The following is a 26,953-nucleotide window of genomic DNA, read 5'->3' as shown; positions in this document are numbered from 1 at the left end:
TAGTAAACTCAGGACCAGAACTTTTGTGTTTTGTTCCCATGTAATGCAGCGCCGGATACGTAGCAGGGAAGAGACACATATTTGACGAAAAATAACGCGCTCCCGGAAGCACCAACAATCAAGACTAAATGAGCTTGGATTGAACCTCGTAGGTATCCGTAGTGCTGCCCTTCCCACTTTCTAATAGGTGAAGGGAAGACGAGAAAAGCCCCGCCCCTCGCTTGCCTACAGACCGCCTGGGCTTCGGCAGTCTTTGCGCCAGTCTCGTTGAAGGTTGCGGCACCGTCGTGAGCTTTGTGCGTCATTTCCGGGCGGCTCGGAGCCGAGTGGTCAACGGCCCGAAGAGCAACATGCCTAAGTAAGAGGGTCTCTGAAATATGAGGGAGGTGACAGTCCTTGATGGTAGTCCGGTGAGAGGAGTGGAGAGTGGGTTCTGATACTAGAAGCCTCGAAGGATGGGCGAGGATCTGGGGAATAAGAAGGGTGAGAGATGCGAGCTCTAGACTCCCCTTTCGGAGCGTGGAGGTCGACCCCGCTTAAAGCAACAGAAACCCCCGGTTTTGTCCTAACGCTTTGACGCCTTAGGATCTGAATAGGGCGTTTTAAAAAATTATTATTATTATTATTATTATTATTATTATTATTATTATTATTATTATTATTTTCAGTGAACAGCTCTGCCGTGGATGGGTATCTGATAATGGATGACATCCTCTCTTTTTCTCATCTCTTTTCAGGTTTTATTGTGACTACTGTGATACATACCTCACCCATGACTCTGTAAGTGATGAATTTCTTCATAGTTTTAAAAAGTCTAATGTGTAATGGTTAAGAAAATTAGTTATTTTTTTTAACGTGTAGATTTGTGCTTTTCAGACTGCTGAAATTTAAGGTTTACTAATTGGAGAAAATAATTGGGTGTGTTTATTTTTCTTCCCTGCCTGTAACTGATTTCATAATTTGAGGACATTTGCAAAAATTACTCTTCCAGAAGGCAGTGCTTTCACTGGAAAGCCAAAATATTAGATGTTTAACAAGTTTGAAGATGAAAAAAAAGTTACAGAAAATTTCTAGGAGAGTGCCCTTGAAGTTCAAATAGTTAACTCTATGCAGTTATCAAAATGTTTGGATAAAATGGGAGTGAATGCTGTGATTTGGACAATATACTTTGATTTGATTAAAAACTTCTTAGCAAATAACAGTTACTAATAAGATTGAAGACTTTATTGTGTCAATCTGTGTTTCAAATGTTTTAACAAATCTTTTGCTTCTTGCTCCCGATATTCTGTAAGTACTTTCATTATCTCCACTTTAGGAAGAAGGAAATTGAGGAAGAGTGTGAGTAGGTAACTGACTTTGGATGTTAGAAAACAAGTGATTTGGGGCTGGGGATGTGGCTCGCCTGGCATGCGTGCGGCCCGGGTTCGATCCTCAGCACCATGTACAAACAAAGATGTGTTGGCCGAAAACTGAAAAATAAATATATAAAAAAAAGAAAACAAGTGATTTTATATACAGGTGGAATGTGAGAGTAGGGGGTCCAACTTGGTATTTCTAGCCCAACAGTTCTCAAATATTTTGGTCTCTTTGATCTCAAATCTTTAAAGTTTACATTAAAATCTTAAAAATTTATTGACTTATGTGTATATATTTTTAAATTGGGTTATATGGTTTGTGTGTGCATATATTTGAAATTAAAATTTAACAAAAGTATTCACTCATTTAAAAGTAACAGTAACAAGCTTTTTGGGGTAACAGCATTTAAAAAAGAAACATAGCTATTTTCCAAAAAAATTAAGTATAAATAATGATATTGATTTAGCATCTTTACAAACCTCTGTAATGTCTGACTTAATGGAACACAGCTGGGTTCTTATCTTTTTCTGCATTAAATCTGTTACAGTGTGTTGTTTTGGTTGAATCATGTAGAGAAAGGCCAGCTCCTCAATGATATGTAGTTGAAAAAAGGATAGTACTTTTTCTTTTTTTGGTACTAGGGATTGAACCCAGAGCTCTTAACCACTGAGCTACATCCTCAGACTGTTTTTAATTATTTTATTTATTTTATCTTGAGACAGTCTTGCTAAGTTGCTCATGCTATCTTTGAACTTGAGATCCTCCTTCTTCAGCCTCCCATATTGCTGGGATTATAGGATTATATATATGGGGTTATAGATTATAATCCCATATATAATTAGGATTATAGATTATATATAATATTATATATATTATTATTATATAATCCCTGGGATTATAGGGATTATAGGTGTGTGCCACTGAACATGGGTAGTGGTAGTACTTGAATTGTCTTTTTAGATAATTGTAAAATTCTTTATATTATTACATTAAAACTTAACACATGTTTAGTTTCAATGTGGACTCTGAAACCATATCAGACTTTTCAGAATGTTACATTAAAATTCACTGGCCAAAAAAATAAAAAATCAGGCTGGGGATGTGGCTCAAAGCGGTAGCGCGCTTGCCTCGTATGCCTGAGGCCCAGGTTCGATCCTCAGCACCACATACAAACAAAGATGTTGTGTCCGCCGAAAACTAAAAAATAAATATTAAAAAATTCTCTCTCTCTTTCTCTCTTTCTCTTTAAAAAAAAATGTAAATAAAACTATTAATTTGGAGGCTGGGGTTGTGGCTTAGTGGTACAGTGCTCGTCTAAGCACTGGGATATATCTTCAGCACCACAAAAAATAAATAAATAAATGAAGGCATTGTGTCCATCTACAACTAAAAAAAAATTAAAAATTAAATAAAAAATCACTAGTCTTATACTTTGGATCTTTTTTAATACATGGTTTTATAATATGAATTGGTTATTTAGAAAACATTGGTTTAGTGAGTTATATAGATCTGCAAGTATGGACACATTTGATTATATTCTATTAAGAACTCACATTGGGCTGGGGATGTGGCTCAAGAGGTAGCGCGCTGGCCTGGCATGCGTGCGGCCTGGGTTCGATCCTCAGCACCACACAAAGATGTTGTGTCCGCCGAAAACTAAAAAATAAAATATTAAAAATTCTCTCTCTCCCTCTCTCTCTTTCTCTCTCTCTCTCTCTCTTTAAAAAAAAGAAGAACTCACATTAATTCAGGTAAAAATTGAATCAGTGCCAACTTTAAGTAGTGAGAAGCTGTCAATTTTATGGTGATAGGTAAGGTTTCCTAAAACTCTTAATTTTTGCTTGTAGCTCATATTTTATTATTATCAACAGATACTATCAATTGCTTTTCTGGGCCTTGCATGCTAGGAAAGTGCTCTACCATTGAGCTATATCACTGGCCCTTGAGCTATATCACTGCCCTGGAATTTGGAGTCTTCTTCAGCCAACTGAGTAGCATATGCCTCATTGCCTGGCTACTTCATTCATTTTTTGAGAAGTCTGAATATCCAACATGTTTCCCTTTCTTTCAGGGCAAGAGACAACTGATAAAGCTAGCAACTAGAATAATTGCATGCTTGCTTTAAGTACTAACCTAAAAATTTCCTTGAAATTTCACATATTAATGTACAGAAATGCTTTGACAGTCCTTCCATTTTTGTCACCCAGAATATTAAAAAGATAGGAACTCAAGAACTGAGAATTAATAAAAATTAGTAATTATATTGTTTCATTAAAGAAAGTGAAACTGGGTTTTTGCCCCCATGAGTTTGGGACGTTGAAAAATACAGTGATCATTAATACAAAAAGGTGCTATGCCTTGATTCATTCTCAGGTACCAAGAATTTGGCATCATCATTGTCAATGTAGTGAAAAAGGAAATGTCTTATGAAAACATGGAGTTGCACGCCCCTAAAAAGATCTCAGAGATCGTTAGATGTCTGTGAAGCATCCCTTGAGAACCACAACTCTGTTTTGCTTTTGCAAGAACCTGATTAAATCAGTATTCTTGGTCATTTTGAATAGTATCTGGAAGAACCTAGCCAATGATTTCTCTGTTGTCACTTTGTTTAAAATTCTTTTCATGGTTGGGGATGTAGCTCAATGTTAGAGTGCTTACCTATCCTTTGCAAGGCCCTGGGGTTGATCCTCAGCACTTCAAAGGAAAAAAAGATCTTTATGAGTGATGTTTAGCATTTACAGATTTGCAGGCTGGGCTTGGTGGCACATACCTGTAGGAGAATCCCAAATTTGAGGTCAACCTGGGCAACCTCAAAATTTAAAAAAAAAAAGGGATGGGGAAGTAGCTCAGTGGTAGACTGCTACTGGGTTTAGTCCTCAGTACTGGTGGGAAAATACAGATTTGCAGGGCATGCAAGTAGAGTGGTTCCTCTTAAAGAAATAGTAGTTCTAATATTATACACTGTCCTGGAGGAGATCCCTCCAATAAATAGCTATTGTAGTAGTTAGTCCTTGAGTATAGATCTCTAGTCTTTTTTTTTTTTTTTTAATCCCCTCTTTAGGTAAAACCCCTTGTCATAATTTTCTTAAAGTTATTTGGGGGCTATGCCTTTCTACTTTTTCTTGGCATATTTTTGCATACCTACTAATAATCTTACTAATACCAGAATTCAGAAAATTATAAAATTTTTATATCTTTTTATAATAACTTTCTCTTAATGAGAAGTATTGAGAACCCTATACTATTGTTATTCTGAATTCTTCTTAATTGTAAAGATGTGATTATAGCAATTTCCTGAAGTGGGCTTCAAAGTGTATTAAAACATCCATTGCTGGCTGGGCATGGTGCACCCCCTTGAAACCCTAGCTACTTGTGACTTTGAGGCAGGAGGATCTCAAGATTGAGGCCAGTTTGTACAATTAAGATGATTCTTTTAACTCAGTTTAAGAGGGGTGTTGCTGGGGATATAGCTCAATAGCAGAGCACTTCTAGCATGTGGGACCCCTGGGCTTAATCTCCAATACTGCAAAAACAAAAATATTCAGAGGAAAGAAACCACACACACACACACACACACGAAAACAGAAATGAGGGCTGGGGTTGTGGCTCAGCGGTAGAGCACTCACCTTGCACGTGCAAGGCCCTGGGTTCGATCCTCAGCACCACATAAAAATAAACAAAGATATTGTGTTCCACTACAAATAAAAAATATTTAAAAAAAAACAGAAATGAATTTAACATGTCAGACTTTTTCCAGTGATTTTGTTGTTAAATTCCAGTCTCATAGGTTATTGCTATAAAAACTACTAAATTTAAAAATTTGGTTAATTTGGGGTTTCTTATTATTAGTATCATGGTTAAATTCTGCCGACTGTTAAAAACAAATCACTACAAACCATTTATGTAAAAATGCCAAATCAGTTAGGCAATAACAAAAGAAAAATTTCATTCAGTCATTCAGTGTTACAACTTTTGAACTTTTTTTTTGTTCTGTGGATGGAACCCAGGGGTGCTTTACCAATGAGCTACATTCCCAGCACTTTTTATTTATTATTGTGAGACAGCATTGCTAAGTTGAGGGAGGTTGGCCACAAGTTCATGTGATGTTCTTGTTTCAGCCTCCGGTGTCGCTGGGATTATAGGCATGTGCCACATCCATCTTGGACTGTTTGGTTCTTTTTATTTATTTATTTATTTTTATTTTTATGTGGTGCTAAGGATTGAACCCAGGATTCATACATGCTAAGCAAGCATTCTACCACTGAGCCACAATCACAGCAGCCCCTGGTTGGTTCTTATTTATGTATGTATGTATGTATGTATCTTTAGTTTTAGGTGGACACATTATTTTGTTTTTATGTGGTGCTGAGGATCAAATCCAGTGCCTCATGCATGCCAGGCGAGCACTCTACCACTGAGCCACAACCCCAGCCCCCCTGGTTGGTTCTTAAGTATGATTTTTTGGTTAGACATAAGGCATCATTGCTGTATTAATGTAAGCAGTGGTTTGGGAGACAGCAACATTTTGAAATATAGAGAGTGAAAAGATAGTTTCTCTGGCTGGGCGTAGTGGCACACGCCTGTAATCCCAGCAGCTTGGGAGGCTGAGATAGGAGGATTGCAAGTTCAAAGCCATCCTCAGCAGAAGTGAAGCACTAAGCAACTCAGTGAGACCCTGTCCTTAAAAAACAAAACAAAACAAAAACACACAAAATAGGGCTGGGGATGTGGCTCAGTGGTCGAGTGCCCCTGAGTTCTAGTCCTGGTAACCCTCCCTGTAAAAAAAAGATAGACTCTGCTCAGTGGACATTAGGCACATTTGCTGTGATTGAATTAGGGGAGGAATGTAGAGATGTAGTTAGGCAACCATTAGGAGCATCTGAGTGAGATCTGGCTTCCAGGCCTTGGTTTAATGTTTATCACTTGTGTGTTTTGAGGTAAGTCTTAAGCATAAATAGAAGATAATAACTGTGGTTTTTTTCAGCAAATTTATTGACTTAGAATTATGAATTATAATTTACATATATATATATATATATATATTTGTTTATTTATTTATTTTAGGTGTAGATGGACACAACACAATGCCTTTATTTTTATGTGGTGCTGAGGATTGAACCCGGGTCCCGCCCGTGCTAGGCAAGCGTTCTACCACTGAGCCTCAATCCCAGCCCCTATAATTTACTTAAAAAAATTTTTTTTAGTTGTAGATGGACACAATACCTTTATTTTTTATTCATTTTTAAAATTTTTATGTGGTGGGCTGGAGATGTGGCTCAAGCGGCAGTGCGCTCGCCTGGCATGGGCAGGGCTCTGGGTACCACATAAAAATAAAATAAAAATGTTGTATCCACCGAAAACTGAAAAATAAATATTAAAAAATTCTCTCTCTCTCTCTCTCTCTCTCTCTCTCTCTCCTCTCTCTCTTAAAAAAAAAAAAAAAATTTCATATGGTGCTGAGGATCAAACCCAGTGCCTTACATGTGCCAGGCAAACACTATACCACTGAGCTTCAACCCCAGCCCCATAATTTACTTTTAATTTTATGCACACATTTTATATGTCATATAATTACAACTTGATGTGTTCATTCACACAGAATATTTCTGTCACCACAGAAAGTTCCCTTTATAGTTAGTCTCTAGCAAAACTGGCCTTTCAATTGATCAATTAAAGAGATACTGTGTCCACCTATAACTATAAAACAAACATTTAAATAAATAAATAAATAGATTCCCATAGTGTATTGTAGGATATTGTGTAGTAGTGCCTAGCCAAACTAGCTGGGTTGCTTACATAGAGGTAAATATTTTTCAACTTTCTCATTTAGGAGATTTGTTTCTGTATCTGATACACCTTTTTGTTTTACAGCCATCTGTGAGAAAGACACATTGCAGTGGTAGGAAACACAAAGAGAATGTGAAAGACTACTATCAGAAATGGATGGAAGAACAGGCTCAGAGCCTGATTGACAAAACAAGTATGTTTTGGTTTCTTGTTCTGATGTGACAGAATGGTCCCATTCTATTCCCTCCCTGTCTTTTTGTTGTGTTTCACAGAAGCAATGCCTTCTGAATGATAAATAGGGGATTTTGCCCATGTTGAATGGAAGAAGTGGGAGGTCATTGATTTTCCAGGAATATAGAAACACGTTAATATTAATTGTTGAGGGTTGAGCAATCAGAGATAGAGTTGTCAGGTTTGGGTTATATTGGGAGGTGGGGCAGAGAAGAATGGAATTGCCTAATATTTCTCTGTTGACATGATTTTTTAGTAAATTTATGTAAACCCCTCTTTGTAGTGATCCACAATTTTTAGAAGTGTTTTTCTGTTGTAATAGGTAAAGGCTGGGGAGGATTTATGATTTTCTTCAACTAGTTGGAGAGACTTCATTTGACTTTCTTATTTGTAGCCCTGAAAGAAAGAAATAGCAAAGCAAAGAAACAAATAAGACTAACTGATGTGGCAAAGTAGTCTGAATATTTTGGACCCATATTTTTTTTGTAAATGCCTTTTTAAAAAAATATTTTTTAGTCATAGATGGACACAATATCTTTATTTTATTCATTTATCTTTATGTGGTGCTGAGGATCAAACCCAGGGCCTCCCATGTACTAGGGCTGAGCCACAACCCCAGCCCCTGTAAATGCCTTTTTTATGTTAATTAGGAATGTTTTGTTCTGGCTAGTTGAACCAAGATACTGACAGAAGTTGTACTTTAGGTTATACTGGTATATTTTTGAAACATGACCTTTCTTAAAAATTCATTGTACTCCAAGCTGGCAGACAAATGTAGACTTTGTGATTTAAAAAAAAGCAAAACTATTTTGAAAAGTAGAAAGACTGAATTAAGGCCTGAACTTTCTCTGTCCCCACTCCCTAGTTTCTCATCACCCAGCTACAAGAATCTTGTTTATTAGCTTACACCAAGTTTCTTAATCTTGTATTCTGCCCTTTGCATTTTAAGATGTTTAGGAACATCCTGGGTATGAACCCACTAGTTGTGACTACTTTTAAAAAATGTTTCCAGGCTTGTAGGAGCCGGGCAGAATTGCTCCTGCATGGGAGTACGGAGTACCTTTATTTACTCCCTTTTGGTGTCCAGGATTTTTATGGAGTAAATCTCATAAAAATGTAAATCTATTTCATTTGAAAAAATTAATTCTGTCATCCTTTTCCTCCCGCTCCCCAGTATTGGGGATTAAACACAGGGGTGATCTTCCAGTTAGCTCCATCTCCAGCTGTTTTTAGTTTGAGATAAGGTCTTGCTAAGTTACCTGTGTTGTCCTTGAACTTGTGATCCTCCTGCCTCAGCATCCCCACTTGCTGGGATTTCAGATGTGTGCTGCTGCACCCAGCTAGAAAGTACCTTTTTGATTGGAAAAGCCCTTATTGAGATATATAATTCCTGATAGAGCACAGGTATATGAATAACTCTTATTTTTAAATTTCTTTTTATTTTTTTTTTTAAGTATTTATGTTTTAGTTTTAGGTAGATACAATATCTTTATTTTCTGTGGTTCTGAGGATTGAACCCAGTGCCTCACATGTGCTAGGCAAGCACTCTAGCACTTGAGCTGCAACTCTAGTCCTCATTTTAAAATTTCTATTAAAAATTTTTATTTTTGGTTGTTGATGGATCGTCGCTTTATTTATTTATTTATTTATTTATTTATATGCAGTGCTGAAAATAGAACCTAGTACCTCACTTGCTAGGCAAGTGCTCTACCACTGAGCTATAATTCCTGCTCAAATAGCTTTTATTAAATGTTTATTTGTATCATCTTTTTAGACCTGATCCCCGTAAATAATCAGAGATTAGTTTGAGTGACTTGGCCTGATTTTTTTTTTTTTTTTTTTTAAGATGTGGCTGGACACAATACCCCTATTTTATTTACTTATTTTTATATGGTGCTGAGGATTGAACCCAGGGCCTCACACATGCTAGGTGAGCACTCTACCACTGAGCCACAACCCCAGCCCTGATTTGACCTGATTTGTATTGATGGGGGTGGAGTAAGATGGCCTGCAGACAATATTGAATTGGGAAATTCTTACCTCAGGTATAGATTTTTTTTGTTTTTATTTCTGCTTTTTTAGGTACTGGGGATTGAACTCAGGGATACGTAACCACTGAGCCACATCCCCAGCCCTTTTCTGTGTTTTATTTAGAGATAAGGTCTCAATGAGTTGCTTAGTGCCTCGATAAATTGTTGAGGCTGGCTTTGAACTCATGATCCTCCTGTCTCAGCTGATGGGATTACAGGCATGCACCACTGCACATAGCTCAGATGTAGATATTTATGAGTGTGCATTTTAATATTTAGTTGTGACTTTTCCTTTTTCTTTCTTTTTCTGTTTTTTTTTTTTTTAACTGGGGATTGAACCTATAGGTGCTTAACCACTGAGGCATATCTCCAGCCCTGGTTTAGTTTTTGCTTTGAGATAGGGCCTTGCTAAGTTGATGAGGCTGGCTTTGAATTTGATCCTCTTCCCTCAGCCTCCTAAATTGCTGGGATTACAGGCATGCACCACCTGGCTAATATGACTTTTTTGGGGTGGGTATTGGGGACTGAACTCATGGGCACTCAACCACAGAGCCACATCCCCAGTCCTAGACAGGGTCTCACTGAGTTGCTTACTGCCTTGCTTTTGCTGAGGCTGGCTTTTCTAGCCACTGGGATTACAGGTGTGCGCCACCACACCCAACCTGTTATGACTTTTTGAAAGCCAAATATAGATGATCATCAGTTTCTTTTCTTTTCACTTGTACCTCATATGGTAAGAAAGAAAAAAGTTGATAATATTGGATATTTTTGAGTTTTGGTTTTTTTTTTTTTTTTCGTATTGGGGATTGAACTCAGGGACACTTACCCACTGAGCCACATCCCTAGCTCTATATTGTATTTTATTTAGAGACATAGTCTCACTGAGTTGCCTAGTGCCTCACTGTTGCTGAGGCTGACTTTGAACTACTGTCTCAGCCTACCAAGCTGCTGGGATTACAGGCGTGCGCCACTACACCTGGCAGTATTGGACTTTTTTAAGATCATAATTTCTTTCAGGGAGGGCTCTTGCTTTGAAATCAGTGTTTTGGGGCTGGGGTTTTAGCTCAGTGGTAGAGTGCTTGCCTATCTTTTGTGAGGCACTGGATTCTATCCTCCTTAGCACCACATAAAAATAAAAATATAGGGCTGAGGCTATGGCTTAGTGGTAGTGCACTTGCATGGCATGTGTGAGGCATTGGGTTCGATTCTCAACACCGCATATAAATAAATAAATAATAAAGGCCTATCAACAACTAAAACAATTTTTAAATAAATAAATAAAAACATAAAATAAAGATAAACATAAAATAAAGGTATTGGGTCCATCTACAACTACAAAAGAAAGAAAGAAAGAAAGAAATTATTGTTTCTTCCACATCTCTTAAATCAGTGCATTAATTTAAAAAATGGCAAGGCAAAATGATGTGTTGTTTTCACCAGGATATAGAAGAGATACAAAATTTTAAAGCCTGGCCTTTGGGCATGTATTACACATTTCTCAAACAAGATAGTGAATGGCTTGAGTTGGTTATAAGTCACATACAGATTAAATGTAACTACTTTACTGAGTGTGGTGGCAATACCTATAATCCTAGGGACTCTGGAGGCTGAGGCAGAAGGATCACTAGTTGGACGACAGCCTAGAGCACCTCAGTAGTAGAGCACCTTGGTTTTAATCCCCAGTATTAAAAAAGAAGAAGAAAAAAAGATGATGATTTCTTGTTGGTAAAAGACATTGGTTAGGTAGGAAATTTTCACTCCAAGGTCCCATTGTTATTTTAACCATAGAAATACTATATAGTAAAAAATAAAAGCACCTGGTAAGTGAATAAAATTTTTTTATGGGAGGTACTGAGGATTGAACCCAGGGGAGCTTTACCACTGAGCTATATTTATTAGTTTGAGACAGGATCTCACTAAGTTGCTGAGGCTGAACTCCAATTTGCAATCCTCCTGATTTGCCTCCCAAGTTGCTGGGATTATAGGCATGTGCCACCACACCCAGCTTAAATTAATAAAAATTCTAAAGCATTTAAAATAACTAAATCAGTAGTTAGTTGCTATTTTAACCAGTGAATACCTACAATTGATTTTAAAATGGTAGAGTAATGACTTAGTAACTTTACATGTTAAAATAAAGTATTTGGGGCTGGGGATGTGGCTCAAGCGGTAGCGCGCTCGCCTGGCATGCGTGCGGCCCAGGTTCGATCCTCAGCACCACATACAAACAAAGATGTCGTGTCCGCCGAAAAGTAAAAACATAAATAAATATTAAAATTCACCCCCCCCTCTCTCTCTATATATATATATAAGAGTGAAGTATTTGGAATATTTAAAAGAAAAGTGGTTATATTTGTAAATGTATTTTGAATTCATATTCATGTTTGTTTTTTTCCCCTATCCATCTTCCCAAAGCGGCTGCATTTCAACAAGGAAAGATACCTCCTACTCCATTCTCTGCACCTCCTCCAGCAGGTGCTATGATCCCACCTCCCCCTAGTCTACGTAAGTTTAAAGGTTTTATATTAATGGGTGTAACTGGGTAGATTATCCTTTGATTATGTTAGATTATCTCAGTTGGTTTTCAAATGCTTATGTAAATGAATACATGAATAGTAATAGAAAACAACTTTAGTGGTATAATTTCCAAAATAGTTTTTGAGTTGATTTGATGATATTATTACTAAGGTATTGTAATTGTGACATCCCAATTCTTTTTTATTTTTATTCTTTGTGGATTTTTGAGGTGGATTCAATTGAAGAGTTAAGAATGAACATGTGATTAAATGAACTAATATGTGAATAGGTGTTGTTGAGCACATTAAGTTAGTCACTGCTATGAACAGAACACCAGAAGACTGAAATAGCTGGTAAACTTCTCAAGTCTTTTTTCATATTTCTAACCCACCTAACAATCAACATATATGCCTTGTGAAAGATAAGAATTGGATTGTTGAAGGTGGAGCGGTTCCAGTGCCTCTGCTCTGTAGAAAAACCTGTCACTGCATAGCAGACAGGAGGAAATTGAATACTAGGTTATAGTCCTTTTTGCTCCCCTGGGAAGGTTCAGATTGAAATTGGATTCACTTATGGATACAGACACAAAAAGTTTGACTGTTTTAATGGTTGCACACTAATGCAGGTGAACCCCTAATGGCCTGCCAAACCATTTCTAGGTATTTGTCATCATGGGATTTGGTCTGGCCTGGGCCCACAGCAACTCCCAGGTCACTTATGTCTTCTTGTTCACCTTGATTGACTTATCCCCCCACCTTTTTGTTTTTTCTTTCAGTGTTGGGGTTCAAACGCATGGCCTTGTGCTTGCCAAGCACCTGCTATTATCACTGAACTATACCCCCTAGGCCTCCATTATTTTTAATAGAGTAGTTCATGATATGAATGTATCATAATTTATCACATCATTTTCTTAGATATTGTTAGATATTTAACTTATTCCAGTTATATTGTTTTTATAAATGATACTATCAGGAATATCTCTGCATATAAGTCCTTGTACTTCAGAAGAATATTCTTTTTTAAAAGTACTTGGAATTAGGCCCAGAGGCAAGCTAGGCAAGCACTCTACCACTTTACCACTATGCTACATCCCCAGCCCTTAAAAGTTCTGTCTGAGACATGGTCCTATTAAGTTCCCAGGCTGTCCTTGAACTTTCATACCTCCTATCTTAACCCTGTATTAGCTGGAATTACAGATGTGTGCCAGATTGCCCAGCTCAAGAATCTTTTAAAAATAATTTTTGATCTTTTTGAGGGCTGGGGTTGTGGCTCAGTAGTAGAGCGCTTGCCTGGCATGCGTGAGGCACTGGGTTCAATCCTAAGCACCATGTTAAAAAATAAATAAAATAAAGGTGTTATTGTGTCTGTAAAACTAAAAAAAAAAAAAAAAAAAAAAAAAAAAGAAAGAAAGAAAAAGAAAAAAAGATCTGAAATTAGGTACTTGTGATTTTAGTTCATTACCTTTTGTCAAGAGCCCTAGCGAGAGTATAATCTGTTCTTATTTATTTATTTAGTTGTGCTGGGGATTGAACCCAGGGCCTCATGCATGGTAGTCAAGTTCTCTAATACTGAGCTACACCTCTAGCCTCAGAATTTTTGTTTTTAAACCTGAGGAACCTAAGTTCACTTTATAGTTCTGTCTAGGTATGTTTTTATTTTTTGCTTTTTAGTTATAACTAAAATTTTATGGCATGTGATTTTTGTAGAGCTACTGTTAATAAAATGAAACCATTAGAAATCCATTGTTTCAAAATTGGAACCAATCCCTGAGACCATATTAGTTTCAATTAAGAAGAAAACTTATCAGCTGGACATGGTGGCATACACCTGTAATCCCAGTGGTTTGGGAGGCTGAGACAGGAGAATCGTGAGTTGAAAGCCAGCCTGAGCAATGGTGAGGTGCTAAGCAACTCAGTGAGACCCTGTTGGTAAATAAAGTTCAAAATAGGGCTGGGGATGTGGCTCAGTGGTCAAGCACCCCTGAGTTCAATCCTTGATAGCAAAAAAATAAAGAAAGAAAGAAAGAAGGAGAAGAACAATATATAAGCATACAAATATACTTTGACCATAAACACTATTCTTTATTTTAGCGGGTCCTCCTCGCCCTGGTATGATGCCAGCACCCCATATGGGAGGCCCTCCCATGATGCCAATGATGGGCCCTCCTCCTCCTGGGATGATGCCAGTGGGACCTGGTAAGTCTTTCCTTTCAGCAAGCTATATTGTTTTTGTTCTCTAGTTAAGTGGAATTCTTAAGTAGCTACCTAAATGTATTATTACATGTATTGTAACAGATGTGGTTAATCTTTAATGATAAACAAAGAAATATTGGATTAATTAGTATAAATGGAGTATCTAATGACCTTGCACTACTAAAAGCAAGATAAGGCTGCTTCTGTCTTCCTTCTCCCTCCCTGTTGTTTTGTTTTATCTTGACTTTTGGCCACTAATGATGAACAGGAGGGCAGATGAGCTTATTCCATTTTGATTTGGAGCAGAGCTTCCTCCTGTTGCACATATTTATTTATTTACTTTTAATTTTTGTGTGTGCTAGGGATCAAACACAGTGACTTGTGCCTGCTAGGCAAGCACTCTACCACTGAGTTAAAGTATACTTTAACCCCAGCTCTCTTGTTACATATTTAATAGCCCAATCAGTATTCTAAAAAGACCTAGTAGCTGTTATTTTGTCCAGGGAGTGGGAAAAAAATCCTATGCCTGAAGCATTTTATTTACTTCTTAATTAAATTAAATTTTTCATTTTAGCAGTTTTTTGTGTGTTATGGATTGAACCCAGGACCTTGCCCATGCTAATTGAGTGCTCTACCACTGAGCCATTACCATTTTATTTAGTGTAAACTTAAATTACATTGATTTGCAAATATTTCTGATCCATGGGTAGGACCTTTGCTTTGTAAGTGAGTCTGCTGATTGGAAAATTGTATTTCTATCATAAACCCATAAAACTGTGCATCTTCTACCAACTTTAGTTTCATTTTCTTAGAAATGGTAGGAGACTGTGATGTAATCTAGTCCAATCTTCTGATTGTTTTGCCTACCAAATTTCTGAGCATTTTGGGGATGATTTGCCTGATTCTTTTTAAGTATATCCAGTTAGTTTTCATAAAAACAATTTTGTTTTCATGCTCTTTTTTTTAAGAACAGTTAAGTCATATAACTAGAATAATAAATATGACTGACATAAACAGGTTTGGGGACATCTGATTGATGCCTACATCTCAACTGGAAAAAAAGGTGCAAAGGTATTATAGTAGCTTTCTAGCCAGAAAGTAGTCAGTATGCTGCTGTGGGTATCATTTAGAGTTCTTGACTTATATAGGCTTGTGGACCCAAAACACAACTGAAGTGATTGATTTAGCTTTAGCATTCTTAAATTAGGGCCATGTATTCAGATACCTAGAGGGTTTAGGGATGTGCTGAACTGAGGAAAATATGACCTACCTAAAGAAGAAGGCTGGCCAGGCACATGCCACCATACATACACCACATGTATGGTGGCATGTGCCTATAATTCTAGCTATTCAGAAGGCTGAGGCAGAAGGATTGCTTGAGCCCAGAAATTTAGGCCTACTTGGACAACGTAGCAAGACCCTGCCTCTCTTGAAAAGGAAAAGGAAAGAAAGAAAAGAAAAGAAAAGAAAAAACAGGTCGGCTTCCAAAACTCAATTTCAGCCTGTGGTTGACTTGAGAATGCAGGCTTGGTGTTTCCAGTTCTCATTCCTTTTTCTTTCTTTTTAAAAAATTTTCAGAGCCAGGATAAAGTGATAAGATTGTGGGATTGTGTTAAAATAATTTGAGGAGTTGGGGGTTGGGGTGGGAATAAAAATTAGTTGGGGTATAACTGAACAAAGTTCGTCACGAGTGGATAAGTGTTGATGCTGGATGGTGGATACGTGGATATTCATCATACTCCTTTGTACTAAGTGTATGTTTGAACATTTCCATGATAAAATTAAAAACATAAAAGGAATCTAGACTTTTATTTGAAATCCCAGTGTTGGCAACTAATTCAAATTCAATCCATTATGGAGACCAAAGAAAACAAGTTTTCAGGTACCCAGTTTTTAACCTTTCCTGTAAGCAATACTTGAATACAGGTTATGTTAAGCTTGGCCTTTATGTTCAATTTAGAAATTTATTATTATTTTGTGTTCTTGTTGAAATTGATCTTTAAAAAATTCTGTACTTGTTGGATTTTGTGTCTTTGCATATAGTCGTGTTTCTTTTTGTGATAAGACTATATTCAATTTTAAATACTTTTTTTATAGTTTTCTTTTTTTTCTAAGTTTAGCTTTCTTTTTTGTCTACCTCCACACTGGGCAGCATTAGGTATTGAACCCAGGGCTTTGTGCATGTTGAGCAAGCACTGAGCTACATCCCCAGTCTCGAATATAGTTTTCCTTGAACTATTTACTTCAAACCTTTAATGAAAACTGTTTAAGTAAAAATAAATAATTAGTGCTGGGCATGATAGCATATGCCTGTAATCCCAGCACTTGGGAGGCCAAGGCAGGAGGACTGTAAGTTTGAGGTTAGCCTCAGCAATTTAGTGAGACTCTCAGCAACTTAACAAGACCCTGCCTCAAAAAATAAAAAGGACTGGGGATGTAGCTCAATGTTAAGCACCCTGGGTTAAATCCTCAGTATAGGGGAAAAAAAATAGGCAAAATTTGATACTTGAAAAATTTATGTAGTATGAAAATTATGGGGGGTGGTTGGGGTTGTGGCTCAGCGGTAGAGCGCTTGACTTGTAGGTGCGAGACCCTGGGTTCAATCCTCAGCATCACATAAAAATAAATAAGTGAAATAATTGTTCCCAACTATAACTGGAAAATAAATATTTAAAAAATTTTTAAAAAGAAAATTATGAGCCATAATAATAAAATGAATATCCATGAAACCACCACCCAGCTGGAAATAGAACATGATCTATTCATTGAAACTGCCTGTGTTGTTCCCTTACCCCTCTGCCTGCTCTCCCTTCCCTGCCTCATATATTTGGCTGATTTATTGATGGGACACTTAAAACAATTCAGTAATAGTTTCTAAAGTGCATTAGAAAAATAAAATTTTGTGTATGCTAATTGTTATAAATCACATTATTGCCTATTATTTTTCTTGACTTGAGCTAAGTATGGTTACTAACAGGTTCTCAGCATGGGCCTCCTGCTCACCTTTCCTACAACTCCGAACAAACGCTTAGTGGTAAGATTGTCCTCTGTGCCTGTGTACATTCATGAAATAGCTCCTGGTTATATGGTGGATATAACTGGTTAAAAGAGCTGACTGAAAACATGTGACTTAGTTGTGAATTTCCCTGAGTAAGAAAAAAGGTCAGTTTAAGGAACTAGTGTCCCTGGTGATTTCTCAAAAACAGTCTATTCATAGTTTCCCCCTTACTATCATTAGATCATGATACCCACATGGTTCTTGTGTTGACCTTTTTTGTTTTTTCGTTTGAGAATGTCTAAGTAATTTACAAATGTGATGAACCTGTTACATTTCTTCTGTCAAGTGTGTCTTTTTTCCAGCATTTTGCAGGGGGGGGTACTTTATTTGTTTTTAGTTGAAGTCCCATCAGACACTCTCTCAAATGTTATTTCCTCACTCCCATTTCTCCCTTTTCTTTGTTTTGTCCTGCAGCTCCTGGAATGAGGCCACCAATGGGAGGCCACATGCCAATGATGCCTGGGCCTCCAATGATGAGACCTCCTGCTCGTCCCATGATGGTGCCCACTCGGCCAGGAATGACACGACCAGACAGATAAGGATAGAGGGGAGCTTTTTCAGTTTTATATTACTTGTTCTACTTCATTCACCAGGAGATCATGGTGCTGTGTGACTCTGGGTGTTTTCTAACAGTATGACAACAAAGACTTGCTCCCTATTTGTATCAAAGAGAATAGTTTTAGAAGGGAGAAATTGGAAAGAAAAAGTACAGTTTTCATTTGTATTGTGAAATGTGAAAATAAAGTTGTCAGCTCTTTTAGTTAAAAGTGTGTTCCCTGTTCCCTTTTTCTTCCCCTTCGTATTCTTTGTGTATTATAAAGAGATCAGACATTTGGTTGTGGTGTCCTAGCTCATTTTCTTCTTCAGCATGTACTGTGTGTGAGATTCTTTTCCGTAGCTATAGAGGAAGTCCCTTTTAGCACCCTGGCTTTAGGAAAATATGACCTACCTAAAGAAGAAGGCTTCCAGCCAGGCACATGCCACCATACATACACCATACATACACCACATGTATGGTGGCATGTGCCTATAATTCTAGCTACATCTAGTACATTGGTACATCTAATAGTTCTATAGAGCTTGTTTTGTTTTTCTTTTTGCATGCTGGGAATTGAACCCAAGGCCTAGCACATGCTAGGTAAGCACTCAACCCCTAACCTACATCCCAATCAGTTAAGCTTTTATGGCTTTAAATAATAAACACCATAATTGGTTAATTTTCACATGAATAAATGGAAAACTTTAAGTCTTTCATGATGAAATAGGGGAAAATACTTGATGTTTTGTATTTTGTACATCTCAGCTAAAGAAGGCAGGAATTGCCTTAACCTCAGCTTCTCCTTTCTCTTGGCTCCCCTCTATCTTGGCTTCAAATAGCCTGAAATTTTCTATAGGAATCATAAAATTAGGCAAAGTTTTGTGATACAGAAAATGTATTTAGAATACTATTTGGAAAACATCTAAAAAGCATTGGCATAGTTCATATTCAGTTCAGTATAAAATTTACACTTTTTCACATTGCAAGTGGCATTGAAAATTGTACAACCTCTGAGAAGGGCAATTTGGCATTATCAAAATTATAAACTGGTATCCTATGACCTAGTATTTTCATGTTTAGGAATTCATCCTACAGGTGAAGTTGCACACATACAGAATGTTGTGTTAAAAGATTATGTATTGGACTGAGGTAGTGGCTCAGAGGTAGAGCGCTCGCCTAGCGCATGCAAGGCGCTGGGTTTGATCCTCAGCTCCACATAAAAATAAATAAAAAGAAAGGTATTGTGTCCAACTACAACTAAAAACTAAATATTAAAAAAAAAAGATTATGTGTATTGCAGCAAAAGATTGGAAACAGCATTACATTGATACCTGTGATAGGGAGCTGATTTATGAAGCATGATTCATTCACATTGTTGCATATGTCAGTATTGTTAGAATAAGGAAGCTCAGTAGAAAAGACTTCTGCAATACACATTGCTCTGCATCTTAGTTTCTTCATACAACAATATCTTATTCACTGCTGTCCATTGTCGAGAAAATATATATCTAAAGACACCTAGACTGAAGCTATGTAACTGGGACAAATAATCACCAGTGGACTGTTTCATACGGAATGACAGCTCTTGGCAAGTATCTTATTTCTCATACAGCCTAGAATCAAGGAAGTAGCATTCTGATAAACCATTCAAAAGCCCTGACAGTAGAAATGATGAGAACCTGGACTTCAAATGTACTCACAGTGGTTTTGGATTTGCCCACAGAAAAGAAAGCATGTATTTTATCCCACATTGACTCTAATGTCTCCTCTTCCTGATCTTTAGTATTCTTTTGTGTACCTATACAAATGTTCACATTAGAAATGTTCTTATTTTATAAAAAAAACTGCATGTCTGAAGTCATAAGTCACTTACAGTAAGTTGTACTGTTTCATAGCCCCTTAGAAAAGGAAGTGTCTTCTAATCATTCATTGTTAGTTTGCCCTTTGAATTGATTAAAAAATCAGAATTTATTTGTTTCTGCTTTTGTTCTCTGTAGTTATGCTGTGTTAAACTTTGAAGTCATCATACTATTTTTCTGAAACTACATCAGACATTTTCTTGCAAGACTAGAAGTGTTCAACCTTAAAAACACTTTGGGTACATACCTATAGTGCCAGCTACTCAGGAGGCTGAGGCAGGAGGATGATTTGAGCCAAAGTATTTCTAGCTTCCCTACCCCAAATAAAAAGTGTCTTGGTTATGGAATATAAGTTGGCTATAAAAACAGTGAACTACCGATGGAACAACTTAGATGTATCTTAAGGGCAGTATGCTGAATGAAAAAAAAAAAAAGCCTGAAAAAAATCAATAGTCTACATAATTCTGGTTATATAAATAATAAAATTATAGAGATGAAGGAGAAATAGTAGTTGCCAGAGGTCAAGGATGGTATTGAAGTGGAGTGGGATATGACTATAAAGGAGTAGCATAAGAGAGACCATTGTGTGTATCCTGATGACATTAGTGGTTGCACAAGTCTACACGTAATAAAATGACAGAACTACATATGGATTTGGTCTTTTATATTGTACTATAGTTACATAAGATGTAACCATGAAGGAAACGGGGTGAAAGATATACAGGACCTCTGTATTTATAACTTCTTGTGCATCTATAATTATTCAAAATAAAAAGTTAAAATAAATATGTGTTCTTACACTTCCAGGAATATGGAGTAGATATACTTTCTCTTATTCCTACTACTAAATATAACTGAAACTCTGTGAATATTTTCAAAGTGCTTCAAATATGTATGTGTGTGTGTATATGCATATTTATGCTATGTTTATATATGTATGTGTATATACATGTAAGTATGCAAAATAAAACAAAGGCAAAGAGAGGAAGGCAGACCTGTTGAGGAACTTGGGACCTAAGGAACAATACAGTGAAAGGAACAATACAGTGAAAGGAACAACACGGTGAATTCCGGGGGGGGCGGCGGTTGCCTCATATATTCTAGACCTAGAACTGAAATTGGTATCCAAGGAACACTGGGCACAGATGAAAAACACCTAAAGAAAAGTCTGGTCTTGGAAGCCAAAGGACTAGGAAAGATGCAGTTTAACAAGGCAGAAAATTTAAGACATTAACCACTCTACTCCAGTCACAGCCTCACCCCACTTGGGCCAGCAAAGGCTAAGTGGAAAGCTTAAATTTCCTTCCTGAGGCTGTGTTATGATACCCCAGCTCTGCTGGGTTGATGTCAGAGAAGGTCTCATAGGAGCTGGGATTGTTATTGCTATCCAGCAGTAACAAGGTGTTACCACCTCCTGATTGAGGTAATGTTAGAGGATACACTCAGGACTTTTACTGTTACCCAGGTTACACCCATCCCTGTCAGTGGAGGCCTGTGGGGAATAGTAATGAAGCATTCTGCTTCTCCCAGCAAGAGTATCAGTGAGGGCCTGCCTTCGAACCAGAACTCCTACGTTGGCCTTGCAGAAATGAGGAACTCCTTGCCTGGGTCTAAGGAGACCAAGTGATCTGGATTTCTACCTTCATCTTTAACGATAACAAAAGGATACTTCCTCCTGCTGGACCAGTATGAGAAAAAGCCTGCAAAATGAAAGGTTTAAATAAGATACAGGTACAAAACAATACATAATGCCCAACTTTCAATTTAAAGTCACTTGTTATGCCAAGAGTTAGGAAAACCTCAATTTTCAAAAGCAACCAATAGATGTCAACACAAAATGATAAAGATATTAGAATTATTTAACAAAGAGTTTAGAGCAATTGAGGCAGGATTGCAAGTATGAGACCAGGCCGGGCAACTTTGTTAATACCTGGATAGCAAACAACAAAAAAGTACATGCTTCAGTGAGCAATGATGGACATACTTGAAACAAATGAAGAAATAGTATCAGCAAATCAATGGAAATTCTCAAGGAAGAAACAAGCTAGAAGAATCAAATGGAAATTTTGGAACCAGAATTAAATATTCAGTGGATAGTCTCAACAGAAGATTGAAAGGGCTGAAGAAGGAATTGGTGAATTTGAAGATAGAATAATAGAAACTATCCAATCTGAGCAACAGAAAATAGGCTTTAAAATAAATGAATGAAGGTTCAGGGATCTCTAGGACAATAACAAAAGATCCTGATAATCATGTCAGAGTCTAGGAGAGGCAAAAAAGATGGCCAAAAGGTACTAGAACAAATACTTGTTGAAAACTTCCCCAAATTGCAAGAGACAAACCTACTTAAGAAGCTCAGTGAACTCTAATCTTGTTTTTTTTTTTTTTTAATATTTTTTTAGTTGTAGGTGAACACAATATCTTTACTTCATTTTTATGTGGTGCTGAGGATCGAACCCAGGGCCTCATGTGTGCTAGGCAAGCACTCTACTACGGAGCCACAACCCCAGTCCAACTTTTATCTTGATGAATTCAAAAGAAATCCACACCAAGACAAATTGTAGTCAAACTTATGAAAACTATAGTCAAACTAGAAAGCACCTGGAGAGAAAAATGACAACTATTAGAGTTCCAAGGATGGCAAATGTATCATGAGAAACCAGGGAGGGCCAGGTGCAGTTGCACATGGCCTATAATCCCAGTGGCTTGGGAGGCCGGGGCAGGAGGATTACAAGTTCAAAGCCAGCCTCAGCAAAAACAAGGTGGTAAGCAACTCAGTGAGACCCTGTCTCTAAATAAAATACAAAATAAGACTGGGAATGTGGCTCAGTGGTCAAGCTGAGTTCAATCTCTGGTACCAAAAGGAAAAAGAAACCATGCAGGCCAGAAGCAAGTAGCTAAGCAGTTTTTGATAACTGAAAGAAAAGTGCAGATTCCTATATTCAGTAAAAATATGCTTCAGAAATGAAAGAGAAAGATGTTCTCCCATGAAGGAAAAGAGAATTTTCTGCCAAATTGTCTTAAAAGAATGTCCAAATAGGGGTTGGGGTTGTGGCTTAGTGCTAGAGCACTTGCCTAGCATGTGTGAGGCACTGGGTTCAGTTCTCATCACTGTATATAAATAAATAAAGGTTCATTGACAACTATAAAAGAAAAAGCTGCAGTGAGGTTTTTTTTTTTTTAATATTTACTTTTTAGTTGCAATTGGACATAATACCTTTATTTATTTATTTATTTATTTCTATATGGTGCTGAGGATTGAACCCAGGGCCTCACACGTGCTAGGCAAGTGCTCTGCTGCTGAGCTACAGCTTTATAGCCCTAGTCTAACACTTTTTTTAATATATACTTTTTAGTTGTAGTTGGACACAATACCTTTTTTAAATTTGTTTTTTTATGTGGTTCTGAGGATGAAATCCAGCACCTCACATGTGATAGGCGAGTGCTCTACCGCTGAGCCACAACTCTAGACCCTCAATACTTACTTTTTTTTTTAATATATATTTTTTAGTTGTAGGTGAACACAATACCTTTATTTTATTTTATTTTTAAAGAGAGAGAGAGAGAGAGAGAGAGAGAGAGAGAGAATTTTTTAATATTTATTTTTTAGTTTTCGGCAGACACAACATCTTTGTTCCTATGTGGTGCTGAGGATCGAACCCGGGCCGCACGCATGCCAGGCAAGTGCTACCGCTTGAGCCACATCCCCAGTCCCTACAATACCTTTATTTTATTTGTATGTGGTGCTGAGGATCAAACCCAGTGCCTCACACATGCTAGGTGAGTGCTCTACCACTGAGCCACAACCCCAGCATCCCAACACTTACTCTTGATTAAAAAAAAAAAAAAAAAAAACTCAGAAAAATAGAGATCTTCTTCATTTTGATAAACAGCATCCACAAAAAGCCTGATCTATTTATTGGTAAAAGATCTAGTGAATATTTTCCTCCTAATTTGGGGAACAAGGCAAGAATATCCACTCTGAACACTTACTCAACAAAGTACTTGATGTTCTAGCCAGGGCAATGTGGCCAGAAAAGAAAATAAATGTCATATAGATCCGAAAGAAGGAAGGGAAATTGTCTCTATTTGAAGATGACATAATAAAAAAAGTAAAAAAAGGCTCAAGGAATCTACAAAAATATAGACTATTAAGTGAATTCAGCAAGAATGCAGAATGGAAAATAAGCATATAAATATATGTATATACATATATGTATAAAGTTTTATTATTATCTTGGTAGTAGGGATGGGACCCAGGGATACTTTACCACTCACTGAGCTACATTCCCAGCCTTCTTCATGTTTTATTTGGAGTCAGAGTTTTACTAAGTTGATGAAGCCATTCTTGAACTTGTGCCTCAGCCTCCTGCCTCAGCCTCCTGAGTTGCTAGGATTATAGGCTTGTGCCACTGTTCTCAGTCAAAAATAACTGTTTTTATATACTAGCAATGTGGATACATACATTTAATATACTGTTCCATGTACTACTGCTCAAAATAAAAGTTTTATGTATAAATGTAACCAAAGCTGGTGCAAGATGCATACATGTCAAAAGTACATAATGCTGATGAAGAAATGACAGGATATTGAAATAAGTGGATTAGAAAACTCAACATTATAAAGACATCCATTCTCCCTAAATTGCTAAACACTTTTTATTAAAATTTCTATCAAAATTCCAGCAAGATTTTTGCAAATATAGACAGGATTATTTTAAAATTTAAATGGGAAGGTAAAGGAACTAGGATAGCTAAACCAAGTGTGAAACAGAATTCCATCTTCCTCATTTCAAGCTATTTACATAGCTACACTGATCAAGACTGTGGTAGTGGCAGAAGGTTATAGAGCAATGGGATTAAATGGAGATTCACGAATATATGCCCAATTTTAAAATGCTACATAATATCAAGTGATTAACACATGATCGGAATCATTTATCATCTAACTTCATCTGTAGAACATCATATGGGTAGGCTGTATTGTTTTCCCCATTTTTAAGTAGCTTGCCCTAGGTCATATGTGTAGTAAGTGGTAGGGGTGGAATTAAAACCCACAGAGTCTGGCTAGAGTGTCCATGATGTAAACCATAATGCTTTACTGCTTCTCCCGTTTAACTGATTTTTCCCCCCAGACATGCAGAGTAATTAGTCAGGTGCGTTGGTGTACACCTATAATCTTGACAACTCAGGAAGTTTGAGGCAAGAGAATCCCAAGTTGAAAGCCAGCCTCAGCAACTTAATGAGACCTGGCAGCAAAATAAATAAAAAGGGCTGGGGATGTGGTTCAGTAATTAAGCTCTCCTGGGTTCAATCCCCAGTACCCAAAACAAACAGCCTGGTATGGTGGCGAATGCCTGTAATCTCAGCTGTTGGGGAGGCTCAAACAGGCGGATCCCGAGTTCAAGCCAGCTTCAGCAAAAAGCGAAGACGGTAAGCACTGCAGTGAGATCTTCTTCTTCTTTTTTTTTTTTTTTAATATTTATTCATTACTTTTTTAGGTGGACACAATATCCATATTTTTATGTGGTGCTGAGAATCGAACGCAGTGCCTCTTGCATGCTAGGCGAGTGCGCTACCATTTGAGTCACATCCCCAACCCCTACAGTGAGATTTTGTCTGTAAATAAAATACAAAATAGGGCTGAGGATGTGGCTCAGTGGTCAGGTGTCCCTGAGTTCAATCCCCAGTACCAAAAACCAAAACAAAAACACACAAAAAAACATGTAGAATTATTAAACGGAGGAAAAATAAGTCTTTCAATAAATAGTGCTGGAGTAATTAGAAATCCATTGGCAGAAACAACCTCTGCCCCCCGAAACAAACAGAAAATTCAACATATTAAGTGTTAAATTGAAATGGAGTCTGTGGATTAAATGTAAAATATAAAATTAAATGTTTTAGGAAGAAAAACTTAGAAAATTTTTTGGATTTAGGACTAGGCACAGAATTTTTTCTCCTTGTCAAATAATTCTTACACTTAAAAGCATGATTCATTTTTTTTAAAAAATATTTTTTAGTTGTAGTTGGACATAATATCTCTATTAATTTATTTATATATGGTACTGAGGATCGAACCCAGGGCCTCACACATGCTAGGTGAGCGCTCTACCACTGAGCCACAACCCCAGCCCAAAAGCATGATTCATAGAAGGAAAAAGTACTAAATCGGATTTCATCAAAATTAAAAACTATTACTATGAAAAAGTTCTGTGAAAAGAAAGAAAAGACAAGCTACAGACTGAGAAAATGTTTGCAAATGGCATATCTCACAAAGACATATACCTAAAATATATGAAGAACTCTCACCAGGTGCCGTATACACCTATCAAAATGGCCACAATAAATATAATGGGAATGCCAAATTCTTACACGGATACTAAGAAACTGGATTATATTGCTAGTGGGAATGTGAAATGATAGTCACTGATAATAGTTTGGCAATTTTAAAATAAAACACTCAGCTACCATACAATCCAGCTATTGTACTCCAGGGCATTTATCCCAGCAAAATGAATGTGTAGGCTCACACAAATACAAATTACACACAAATTACACAATGGAAACAACCCAGACATTCTCCAACAGGTGAATGAATGGTTAAACTAGTACATTCAATAAATACCATGGAATAGCTGGAGATGTAGCTCAGGGGTAGAAAGTTTGCTTAGCATGTGTGAGGCCCTGGGTTCAATTCCAACGATGCCCATGGAATTTGACCCATATGAGGACTGGGGTTGTGGCTCGGAGGTAGAGCACTTACCTAGCATGTGTGAGGCCCTGGGTTCGATCCCCAGCACCACAAAAAACTAAATACACAAGATAAAGCATTGTGTCCATTTATAACTAAAAAAAAAAAAAAAAAATTAAAAAAGAATATGACCCATACGATACATATAACTACCTGGATGAACCAAGTGTGGTGGCATACACCTGTAATTAAGGGATTTGGGAGGCCGAGGTAGTAGGATTGCCAGCTTGAGGTCAGGTTGAGCACTTTAGCAAAACCCTCAGCAACTTAGGGAGAACCTGTTTCAAAATAAGAATAAAGGGATGGGGATGTGGCTCAAGCAGTAGCGCGCTCGCCTGGCATGCACGCGGCGCTGGGTTCGAGCCTCAGCACCACATACAAATAAAGATGTTGTGTCTGCCGAAAACTAAAAAATAAATATTAAAAAATTCTCTCTCAAAAAAAAGAATAAATAAAAATAAAAATAAGAAGGAGTGAGATGGCCTGGCCCAGGAGGCTGAGGCAGGAGGATTGAAGTTTAAAGCCAGCCTCAGCAATTTAGCAAGACCCTAAACAACTAAGCAAGACGCTGTCTCAAAATAAAAAATAAAAATGGTTGGGATATGGATCAGTGGTTCAATTATTGGTATCAAAAA

General features: G+C 37.2%; 1 protein-coding gene across 1 annotated transcript; it reads left to right on the top strand.

Moving 5' to 3' along the window:
• Positions 1-243: 243 nt before the first annotated feature.
• Snrpc (small nuclear ribonucleoprotein polypeptide C) lies at positions 244-17,938 on the top strand. The gene is made up of 6 exons (XM_076858873.1): positions 244-358; positions 738-780; positions 7,228-7,336; positions 11,820-11,909; positions 14,012-14,116; positions 17,586-17,938. Exons 1-6 carry the CDS (start codon positions 351-353, stop codon positions 17,708-17,710), a joined length of 480 nt encoding a protein of 159 aa, XP_076714988.1. The 5' UTR covers positions 244-350; the 3' UTR covers positions 17,711-17,938.
• Positions 17,939-26,953: the final 9,015 nt, after the last annotated feature.

Source organism: Callospermophilus lateralis, chromosome 6, assembly GCF_048772815.1.
Source record: "Callospermophilus lateralis isolate mCalLat2 chromosome 6, mCalLat2.hap1, whole genome shotgun sequence".
NCBI classification, from domain to species: domain Eukaryota; kingdom Metazoa; phylum Chordata; class Mammalia; order Rodentia; family Sciuridae; genus Callospermophilus; species Callospermophilus lateralis.
This window is presented reverse-complemented; position numbering and strand designations above follow the sequence as displayed.

Bases quoted from the DNA above. Each gene is read 5' to 3' on its own strand.
- Snrpc (XM_076858873.1), top strand. The intron at 781-7,227 runs GTAAGTGATGAA...TTTGTTTTACAG, and splicing joins CATACCTCACCCATGACTCT to CCATCTGTGAGAAAGACACA. The intron at 7,337-11,819 runs GTATGTTTTGGT...ATCTTCCCAAAG, and splicing joins GAGCCTGATTGACAAAACAA to CGGCTGCATTTCAACAAGGA.